This window comes from Sinocyclocheilus anshuiensis, unplaced genomic scaffold (assembly GCF_001515605.1).
Source record: "Sinocyclocheilus anshuiensis isolate Anshui unplaced genomic scaffold, SAMN03320099.WGS_v1.1 scaffold412, whole genome shotgun sequence".
NCBI classification, from domain to species: Eukaryota; Metazoa; Chordata; class Actinopteri; order Cypriniformes; family Cyprinidae; genus Sinocyclocheilus; species Sinocyclocheilus anshuiensis.
Genome location: NW_015558661.1, coordinates 2,442,217 through 2,454,126, shown reverse-complemented (window position 1 = coordinate 2,454,126; position 11,910 = coordinate 2,442,217). Strand labels below are relative to the sequence as shown.

General features: G+C 36.8%; 1 protein-coding gene across 13 annotated transcripts in view; it reads left to right on the top strand.

Moving 5' to 3' along the window:
* The window catches only part of LOC107681081 (neural cell adhesion molecule 1-like), a 283,961-nt gene that overhangs the window by 241,732 nt on the left and 30,319 nt on the right, over window positions 1–11,910 (top strand). For 8 of the 13 annotated variants that reach the window (XM_016477225.1, XM_016477231.1, XM_016477230.1 and 5 more), the window contains one exon: window positions 1,783–1,908. In XM_016477225.1, the coding sequence (XP_016332711.1) occupies window positions 1,783–1,908 (126 nt within the window). Of the gene's footprint in view, window positions 1–1,782; window positions 1,909–4,112; window positions 4,128–11,910 lie in introns of all 13 variants that reach the window. The other 5 variants (XM_016477228.1, XM_016477224.1, XM_016477226.1 and 2 more) reach the window with 1 other exon arrangement.

Here is an 11,910-nt window from a genome sequence, read left to right as displayed (position 1 = left end):
ACAGTTATGAGTAACAAAGTTGCAATTGTGAGATATATTGTAAATTCACATCACAAAATACAAAGTCACAATTATGAGTAACAAAGTCGCAATTGGTACAATAGATATAAAATCACATTATGAGATATAAGTTCACGATTATTAGTAGCTAAGTTGCAATTGTGAGATATAAATTAACATTGCAAAATACAAAGTCACATTTCAGTTATGAGCAACAAACTCGCAATTGCTAGATATAGAATCGCATTGCTAAATATTACAAGAAAAAGTTGCAATGGCCAAGTATATTGGGATATGGTGACATTTAAGGTATAAGGGCACAGTTATGATAAAGCTGCAATTACATTAAATTTGTAATCAAGAAAAAGCCGCAACTGTGAGATAAAGTTACAAATTAACTTCACTCTCAGGCAAAAATGGGCTTCTTTAGTTTTGTCATTTGATAGCAGATGTTTCTTAAATGCCACAGTCAGTCTCTCTGCGGTTTGTCCATGTTTGAGGTTTAGCATACATGGGGAGCTGAATTTTGGTGCAGTGAGGTTTTATTGTGTGCAACTGACAGCATGTAGTGTTGCTTGTCACCGTTGCAGCTGGTTAAGACAGAAATTTTGATTAACACGGAAGAGCTTTTATTGCTTGTCACTTTGTTGCTTCTCGCCTAGTTAAGATGCTATATTACACTTTAAGAAGTAAACAGCAGCGTCTATGATGCACATAGAGCCACCCTCCCGTAGTCAATATAACAACTAAACACTTTCCACAGCTGCTAGCCATTTCAAATTGTGGCAAAATAACCTTCCCCACTGTCATAAAAACTCTTTCATTGGCCATATTGCTTGGCAAGCATGAAATACGATGCAGAGTTGACTAAAAATAGAATGCACAAATGTAGGAAAGGGACAGGGTTCACTTGAATGCTACATAAGAGTGCTCCGAGCAGTTGTCACAGCCTGACATGTGCTCTGTTTGTCTGTGGGTACTGTCTGTCTCTCAGGGTGGGGGGGGGAGATGTCAGTTTGCTCACTGCTGACAGCCTGCTCGCTCTGCCAGACCTCCTTGGGACATGCGTCAGAACAAACCTCACACACAAATGCAGCCTTTCACGAAGCAGTCTACCAGCCACCTACAAAATAAAAAATATATATATATATATATATATATATATTAGATGACAAAAACTAATGGTTGTATAATACAAATGCTACATAGGGACCTCTGGGAAAACCTCTGAGTGATGACTCTAATTGGAGGATCGTTTCTGGATCAAACTAAAATGTATTTTACTACAAACATAAAACTCACAATTCTTTGCAGGGTCTTCTGGGAAAACATCTGAGTGATGACTAGGCTCACACAAAATCTGTGCCCACAGTACTAATCGGTTATGCCTTTTTTCTCACTATATCTAAAAACATTCTGCACATTTTCCCTTAAAACCTGGATTCTTTTTTTTTTTTTAAGATTTATTTTTGGTGTTTTTCGATTTTTATTTGTATAGGACAGTGTAGAAGAGACAGAAAGGGAAGTGGGAGAGAAAAAACCTGGATTCTTTTAACTGTTTGTTAAGACAAATTGTTTCAAACAAACCAGTTCTCTATAATTCCAAAGGTCATGTGTTGTGATAATATGTGCAATTTGATTATATGCATGTATATGCATGTCATATCCATCAGTTTTTGAAAGGTTTTGGATATGCTTTGTTAAAACCAGACATATTTTATCATCTAATTCCATGTTTTTACATCAGATATTTTATTGGAGCTCTAAATCTGTCTAAACCAGGTCTCAACTTGATCACCATTGTTGGGCTGAAGCCAGAGACCACGTATGAGGTCAAGATATCAGCCATCAACGGCAAGGGTGAAGGAGAAAGCAGCCCCCCTGAGAGCTTTAAAACCCAACCTGTTCGTAAGTGCTTCTCTCTTTCAGTCCCTCTTTATCATATGACCCTATAGTGCTCTCTTTACGCATCAACCCCCCCTCCTCAGTGCAGCAGCAGACCTCACTACCCACAATGCATCCCTGCCTTGGACCCTGCTGGATCTCTCTCCCAGGAGATGCATTGCTTGTCCTCTGCGTGTGCTTCTGTATTTATATGTGGATGTGTGTGTTCATTTAAGTCTGTGTCCGTGTGTTTAAACAATTTCCTGAAGGCCATCATGTGTCACTGCAGCCTCTCACCTCAGCAGTGCTTCCCAGTGATGTGGCGCTCCTCCCCGTCCTTACGACTCTTCTGCCGATGCCAGCATGTGCCAGGCAACAGCTGTGTCTCGTGTCTACTGAGAGCTGTGTGCTCTGTTAAGTGTTGTCCGTGTTGATTGGGCACTCTTCTGTAGAGTAGATAATGAAACCCTCTTTAACCTCATATCCACGATCATATCAGGATTAGACTCTCAGAAATTGTAATATCAATAATAAGATCTAAACTTCATGAAGCTGGAATATTTTGCATAGATACTTTCGCATTTGTACAACAGTATCATTTGAAGATAATTCTAGATGGTATTTCTCATGCTTAAGTAGAACTAGTTTTATTGCTTTCGCTCTAATATACACTAGGTGTGCGATGAATGTAAGCCTGTTTCTGCCTTAAATTAAAATAATAATGATCTTATTTCTACATTTTTAATATAATTGCCATTTTATATCTTATAAATGTGAATTTCTTTATAATTGTACATTTATAATCTCATAATTACGACTATTTATCATAATTGCAACATTAAATATCAATTGTAGCTTTATAGCTCACAATTGATTGTGACTTTCGTTTTTTATAATTGTAACATTAAATCTCAATTTTGGCTTTAAGGCTCACAATTTTGACGCATAATTGTGGCCTTGAATCTCACAATTCAGACTTTTTAATGAATGTTTTAATTGCAATGTTCTAAACTTTATACCCCAGTAATTGCTATGTTATAGCTCATAATTATGACTTATAGACTTAGCTTTCATAATTGTAGCATTAAATCTCAATCTTACAACTGCGAGTTTGTCATAATTGCAACTTTATAAAGGTATATCATAAATATATCAATTGTGACTTTATATCTCACAATTAGGACTAATTACCTTGTGTTTACGATTATATATTCAAAATTGCAATTTTTATAACTCATAATTGGAACTTTATATGTCACTTTTTTAGTACTTTTAGCTCATTTTTGGCACTCAGGTGGAAACAGGCTTCCATAGCTATATGAAAGTGAAGTGAGGTGAAATTTGAGGTTGGTTTGCAGTGTTTGATTAACTCTGCATTGTGGAGCTCTCCACATTAATGAAACATCATCCATATTTAGACTTCACAATGTAGTTTTCAAAATTCCTACAAATCTACTGGTTTAATTACTGCATGTCACACGAAGCCGTTGGCTCAGAATGTTCCACTTAGAAAGCAGATTATAAAAGTCAGTTTGCAAGAAATGTGGGATGAGCAGAAACACAGTTCTAGTTTGATTCTTCAATTTCCTTCTGCACTCGCAGGGATTAAGTGACTAAAGTTTAAAGTTCCTTGTCGCTTTATTAATCCAATTTATTGATCCAATTCAGTTGATTCAAAAGCACTTTGTAATAACATTACAAAAAAAAAAAAAAGGAGTCGCACGGCAATAAGCTTGATTTCCATTTGAATACCCAGAAGCTTTGGGGGAATCTTACAGAAATGGGTAAAAAGCTAAAATAACACAAAACAAGACTTGTTTATTCTTCTTTTGGATGTACAATAGCTCATGGCAGGAGTGAATTGCTCCATTGATGTAAGTCAGAGACAGGCTGACATGAATTCTTATCTTACTTTTCTTATCATGTTTCATCTTTGCTTCAGCACCCTGTGTTTTCACAGTCCCCACATTCGCTCTCTCGCCTGCACTCATTTCACAACAGCTAATTGGGTCACCCAGTTTTGCCATTTTGGGACGTAACCAGCCATTCACATAGTATATTCTGGCCAAATGTGAGTCAGCAAGGTGATTTTCTCACCACTTTATAAGATGAACCCCAAAATGGCAAGTTGGCATTGGCCTCCATTTTATTCATTCCTGTTCTCATATTCACTGCTTTTTATGGTTCTCATCATGTTTTCCATCTTGTTTTGTTCCACTGGACATCAGGCTCCCCTTTCAAAAGTAAGTGTTCCATCTCTCTGCTCTCTTTCGCATTTCTGTTTGTTTTTCCATTTGCTTCCATTTCAGCCATTGCAACACTCCTGCCAAATCTACTAGTAAGCCTTCAGAGAAGATAGTAAAAGCTTGAATAGAAAGTTAAAGACTCCATGAAATGGGTTATAGAGTGCAGATTTCTTTCCTGCATTTGATGGAAGTTGAAAGGACTCGTCCTTTTTTAAATAGCCAGTAGGCTGTTACAGTACTTCACAGTCATGAACAGTGGACTTTGAGAGAAATTGCATTTATAATTTACTGAGAGGGAACAGTTTCTTACTAGAGAGCATTTGATTGGACAAAAAAAAATGAGGCGTATAGATATGGACATGGATTCATGGATTTCATGAGGCCTTTAAATAAAAATGTATTGAGAATAAATATTTTTGCTTCAAGTGGACTCTCATATCTCTGCGAAAATTAAGTGAAACTTTCTGCGGGGGTTTCACTGAATTTAAAACTCTTCGCAATAGCCTGTGCTTTAAAGAACTGTGGCGACTCACAACACTGTATATCTGTTGTTGTACTTTCCAGATGGAATTCCATTCTATTACTCAAACAAGGATCAAGGTTTGCTATAAGATCATTTAGACCAGTACATTTTCTTTCCTTCCAGTCCTGGAGGCTCAATTGAGAAAATTGCTTTATATCCAAAACCTACAGTAAATATGCACCTGGTTCAACTCAATTATGCTACATGGAGCAATTAACACTTGATTAATTGAATCAGGCGTGTTAGGTCGTGGCTTGAAATGAAAATTTGTCTAGGCTCCCTGGGGTCTGTTGATGAAAAGCCACCGTTTAAACGTATATGCTTGCTTCTTAGTATAAAAAATGGTCATTGGCAGGGGCGTGTCTAGAGCATTTTAAATGGGGGGGACCAGTCTGGGTCACTACCTCAAAGGAGGGTGTATACACGATGTTAATAATATATTAATTGCACAGTGTGAGATTCATTGGTAACAGAACTTTGTGAGATCGCGATGAACAAAGAGTGACAGCGTTTTAGTGGTTATGAGCACTCTTTGCAAGCTTTCTAGGCAATCAATTTAAAATGTAGAACGTTTTTTGGCCACACACACACGTTGCAAAGTTTCGGGAATGACATCTGCATATTTATGCGGGATTCGCTCTCGAAGTAGCAGTGTTTGACATGGTGATAACCATAGCAATAGACGGGACAAAATATAAAGTTTCCGGAATGATATCCGCATATTTATGCGGGATTCACTCTCGAAATAGCAGTGATTGACATAGTGAAAACCATTGCAATGGATGGGGCAAAATATGTGAAAATGTGCATTAAGACTAGAGCACCCTCACTAATTTCAGAAGCACCTTCAGTGATTATTTCTGGAACATCGTTGATAAAAAAAAAGCTCCTCTGGTCTTCAGTGATGCGAGAACAACGTTTGAGCGTGCATGTAATATCTGTGTGAGAGTAGAGCCAATTCATAAAAGAACAATGCATATTTAAAAGCACATGTCCAGTTTAGTGTGAGTGAAGGAACTGCTTGCGAGTGGAGATTCGTGCTCGCGCATTAGGCCTACATGGATCACGTCACATTATGCGCTCTCGACATTGTCATTAAGATCGCGCTATAGAAGCCGCCTAAAATTAAGTATAAAGAGGAGAAGAAAGCGGTCCTAGGCAGCTGCCTACACATGCCAGGATGCGCCACTGCCAGATGCAGTTAGAAATTTACAAAAAAAAAGCCTATCGCAAGACATCTGGTAGGGGGGGCACCTGGGGTGGCCAGTCAAATTTCCCTGGCCCCTGGCCACCACGTAGACACGCCCCTGGTCATTGGTATGTAGATTCCCCTTTAATTTGCAGTTATCTCTCCATTTTAATTCACAGTACTACACATAAAATCCACAGAAGTCTCAAAACAAGCTATTTATTTGACACTCGTAGGGTTGTCACAACCTCGTTGGCTAATGTTGGTGTTTAAAGGGATCCTATTATTCTTTTTCACTTTTTCAACTTTAGTTAGTCTGTAATGTTGCTGTTTGAGCATAAAAAATATCTGCAAAGTTACAAAGCTCAAAGTCCAATTCAAAAGGAAATATTTTATTTAACAGAAATCACTTTTCAAAAACACACACACTGGCCCAGCTAACCAATCACAGCACATTTCGTATTTCAGAAGGCGGGCCTTCATTTGATACAGGATCTATTTGAGCCGTTCATGCCAGACTGGGGAGAGAGGTTAGGTCTGCATGATAAATCGAAATGGAATCGAGATCGCGATTAATGTTCTAGTACACCCCCAAAACAAAATCAAGACTTTGTAAAAGAGCATAATAGGACCCCTTTAATTCATAGTTTGTGTGAGGGTGATTGCTTTGCAAAAAAGCAATTTTAAAACAGTCGAACTGTAGAATGACTATTGTTTGTTTATGCAACAAAAAGCAAATAACATTGTGATGAAGCTGTTGCTAATTGAATTGCCGTATTTTTTTGTTGTGGCTCTCTATTGTTCTCATTATCCCTGACAGGGATCATTTGGCTGTGGAAGCTTTCTCATGATCATTACACAGCGGAATAAAAAAGAGGCGATGGTCGAGGCAGAGACCGTATCTCGTAATGGTAGTGTGATGTGGTCGTGTTCAGATGAGATTGATGGCGTTGTCCGCTCTTTCTCTGGAACTATACCTCCGTGAATTGAAGAGGTGATTGGTGGGACAATGATCCAGGCGCTTCAAACACTTACTGATCATTTATCAATTTGTACATGACAAAGCAAGACCGCCGGCAGCATCGACACTTGTCAAATTATGGCTTCGCAAATCTGGTGACAGTTTATTTGTTTCGAGCTTCCAAACCAAAGCGAAAATGACTTCTGTTGCAATTCTTCAGAAACTTCAGAAGTAATCCTAACAATAGCAGAATGTTTTTGCAAGCTTTCTTTTCTCTCTTTTAATATGAACAGTCGTAATCAAGTTGCTTGTTATCTCCGAAACAATGAGTCTTGCTATATCTAGGGCAGAAAATGGCTTGTTAAGGCAATAATTCACCCAAAAATGAAAATTCTGTCATTTCTCAATTTACAACCTCATGTCATTCCAAACCTCTATGCTGTTATTTTCTCAATGTCCCTGCTTAAAAGCTTTCACCAGCCTAAACTGGTTTGCGGGTCTTTAGGTGGTCTTCTAGGCTGGTCTCTTGACTGATTTTAGATGGGTTTTAGGCACTTTTTTGAAGCTTAGACTGGTTTTGGTGTTTTCGTTTCAGTATGTGGAACACAAAAGGAAGGTTTTTCCCATACTTAGACAATTTACAGTGTCCACTGGTGTAAAAAAAAGTTAAAGTAGTTTAAAATACAATATCTGACAAGTTGGTTTTAACATCTTGTGACCAAATATTGTTAAACCTGTGCCATAGACATCATATTTAATTTGAGACGAGCTATACAGTTTGACTTGAGAGTCAGTAATGACATAATTCCACTCTGTTCCACATATAAAAAGCTATCGTATGACTTCAAACGAGTCATATGGACCACTTTTGTGGTGCCTTTGTAGCTTAATATACTGGTCACTATGTACTTCCATTGAAAACATGAAGTCGGAAATGATTCTAAATGGTTCCACAGACAAAAATAAAAGCATACAGCTTTGGAGCGACATGAAGCTGAGTAAATAATGGTCAAATTTTCACTTTTGAGTGAACTATTTCTTTAACAGTTAGGGAAGTATTACAGATTGACTCCATCCATTATAAAGCAACAGTACGTCTGCAGTGAATGGCGTAGTTTGACGTAGATGGAGCTTCAAGTAAGATGTACGGAAGTGCTTTCAGGTGCATGTTAGAGATTTATCACCACAGGCCATCCCACAGTCTCAGCCAATAGAGTGCCCAGAGCGCTGGAGGAAGAGTAAGACAATGACACAAAAGACATTGTTGCCAGTAGCGAGACTGAGACTTTCTCTCCTCAAGAGCAAGGATCCATGCCTCTGGCCTCCACAGCCTGTGGAAATTGTAAAAGAGCACTATATAATTCACATTACTGCGGTATGTGCTGCAGGGACCAGTGATTCAAAGCGCGAGAGCTCCCTCTCCATTTTATATGCTATGAGCGTGAATGAAGAGGCTGGGATTGTGTATGGAGATGGAGTGATGACAAAGCTAGCTAGGCTTGTCACATAAGCGATAGAGGTAGGAGTGATGGCCACCTCTGGGAGTTTTCTGATGGATAATGCCACCTCTGCAGCTCACTGCAGTAAGGTCATCTCGGGTGACAGCTAAAATATTCACAGCAACAAATAGGGACTCTTTCCATGACTGTGTGCCAGGCTTTCTGATTGCTAGCCTGTGCGTGGGTCACCCTGCTCCCAGAGGGCACGTAGACTCCACTGACAGAGCCTTTCTTTGATATGAATGCAATCACCATATACCGCAAAGGATCAGAGAGCACTGCGGCAGGGACTGTACCTATGGAGACCTGCTGTGGAAATGGCCTCTGATCTGAAAATAGTAGGTTACACAAAAATAAAGGAGGTCAACTCAGACCCCAACGCTAAAGCCAAAGGGAAAATTCAGGCATTTAACCTGCTGTGTTAAAAAAAAAAGAAAGAAAGGAAAGTGTACTTCTTTGATCTTCTGAATATATGTTTTGTTTTGTTTTTTGTTTGATGGGGTTTGTTTGTTTGTTTTTGTTTTTATTCCTTTACCAGACATTTTTATCCAAAGCGACTTACAAATGATGAACAAACAATTCATATTTTGTTTTATTTTTGTCAGGTGGTGATGTTTAGAGATTCGCTTTTTGTCATCATTATTGATATTGTTTTACATATTAACTTTAATTTAATATTTTATAAAGTAATTTATTCAGTATATTTTTTCAACAGTAATTCAACTTTTTAAGTAACAGCTATTTATTCTCAAGTGAGTATCATTTACCATAACAGCGCAAAACAAAGATATAAATAAATGACCATTACACTACAACAATAGTATTACATTTTTATTAATTAAATTCATTCTGAATGTTTTGTAAAAATTCAAATAATATTCATAGTTCTGTTATTTCTGAAAAATATATCAATGTTATAAAATATAGTAAATATTACAATATAAAAGTCTCAAATATTTAGATTGCAAATAAATAATAGTACTACTACTAATATTACTAATACCAATTAATTTTGAATATTATGCTTTTAAAGTTATAGTCTAATGCTCATTATCATAGTTATTGTTTTGTCAAAAAGAAGAAATATAACAATTAAAATCGGTTCTGCATATCAGTTTTCAGACACTTAAACAATTAAATAATTTGTACTGTACTGACTCAAATACAACCCAACTGGTACAGCCAAACCTCTTTAATAAAACTTAATGCAATCATACTGGGGCACAGAAAGTAGACTGTAAAACAGTTTACGTGGCACTTCATTAGATTGTGCTCAGTTATTTAGTACCCCTGAGAGATGGTTTAAACAAAGTCTATTGCCTAGCACATCTGGTGGTTCTCAGTGGTTTCTCTGCTTCATTGCCGGTGAATACATCTCTCAGAGATAGAGACACAGGCCAGTGACCTAGCAGATGGTCCACGTCCTCAGGTAGAGTTCTGGAGTGCTTTAATTGTGATCACCACTGCAGTGGCATTAACACCCCCTTCATTCCCCTTGACATGAAACACTTACGATATGATAATCCTTATTATTCCGCAGAGCAATTTTCTTCTCTGTCTGAGACGCTCTGTGTGCTTTGAACCTCGGCCTCTGCTCTGTGATATCTACAAAGCACTACACAATGTAACTGCCCCACAGCGTTTCATCAGACCACAGCGGATAATACAGTTCAATTTAGCATGTATTTTTTCATCTGCAGAGCAGTAGACCAAATTGAAGAACAGAGCAGTGTTTTGTGAGATCAATAAGCCTGCAGTGACTATAGTTGTGTGCAAGTTAAAACACTGGAAATCAGAGAGAATAAATATTTAAGCTTGTTAATATTGACTTGAAGCTAAAATAAATTTGCATTTTTTTATCAATGTGGTTTTAAAGGGATAGTTCACCCAAAAATGAAAATCTTTTACTCTGCCTCATGTTGTTCCAAATCTGTATGACTTCCTTTCTTCTGTATAAATGGAGTAATTTTGGAAAATGTGGTGTTTTTTTCAGTGCAATTACAACTCTGCCTCATGTTGTTCCAAATCTGTATGACTTCCTTTCTTCTGTATAAATGGAATAATTTTGGAAAATGTGGTTTTTTTTCAGTGCAATTACCATGAATGTGCATGAACTGGAGCTTTCAAGTTCCAAAAAAGGTGCGAAAGCATTAGGTAACACTTTACAACAAGGGTACATGAATAATCATGAACTAATGACTAAATTAATACTTAACCCTTTGATGCACAAGCTATGAAAACCCCTTCTAATGTACAACATGAGTCTAAAATGACCCATATTCATTTCCTATGTTATTTCATACTTCGCTGGCCATTTTTTTGTTTTATCTTTTGAAATCAGTTTATTTCAGCATTTAATATTCCCTGATCTATAAATTCCATGATCCATGAATATTCAAAATATCTTTTTACAATGACCACAAATTAATATTTAATTTTTTTCCAAGGTTTTTTGTTACTACATCAAAATTACACACATGGGTCAAAAATGACCCATCGATGCAAGTATGATAAAACAAAATAATAAAGACATTTTGTTAAAATATTTATTTTAGTAGTTTTAGTAGTTATTTAGTTACGTTTGGTCCATATATGTTAAATGGTGTAAATAAATAATAAAAGGACTATAAATAACCTTTATCATTGTTTGTTGTAATGGTGGTGTAAAGGAATAAGGATGACACTCTTACGGCAGGTTTAATGGTTTTTATTTGATGATTTGTTAATGCATCATTGTGTCAGGAGTTTATTTTGAGGGGCCCATCATAACTAACTCATTATTAATTACCCATACACTAACATCAACTCATGGTTTGTTAATGCATTATTTTGTCATGACTTTACTTGAGAGGGCCCACAGTAATTAACTCATTATTAACTACCCATACACTAACATGAACTCATGGCTTGTTAATTCATTATTTTGACATGACTTTACTTGCGGGAGCCCAATCATAATTAATTCACTGTTAACTACCTATTAAACTCAGCTACCTACTGAACTGTTTCCGGGCATTTCTTTAGGATTGTTCTACAAATGTTCTTTGTGGATTTTGAGGTTTTATTTTTATTTAGCTGCTTATAAGTCACTGCTGGGGTAGTTTAAAGGGAAAGAGAACAACACAAAACAAGATCAGTTATTAGTGTTTTTAGTATTTTCTACACTTGATGAGGAGAATCAACTAATCTTTTTCCACCCAGTAATATTTATGGCAAAGCTGAAGATGTAAAAAGCTCAAATGTTTTAACAACAGTTATAAAATGATAGTATTCAATTCTTTTCATTTATTTCAAAGTCGGAGTATTTCTTATTCTTTCTTAAAGAGGCTGTTTGATTTAGTTTACCCATAAATGTTAATTAATGCATTAACTATCAAACATCTACTAACATGTACTGTAGTTAAGGCTGCCGTTATTCATGTGTGAATCCATATGACTCCAGTTGTAGTTAAGGATAGCTCTTCATTAATTTATGACTAGTTAACACCTTTAATAATCATTAGTATTTGATGAATTAAGAATTAATTTAGGCATTAGTGCATGATTATTCATGTACCCTTATTGTAAAGTGTTACCAAGCATTATAAAAGTGGTCCGTATGACTTAGG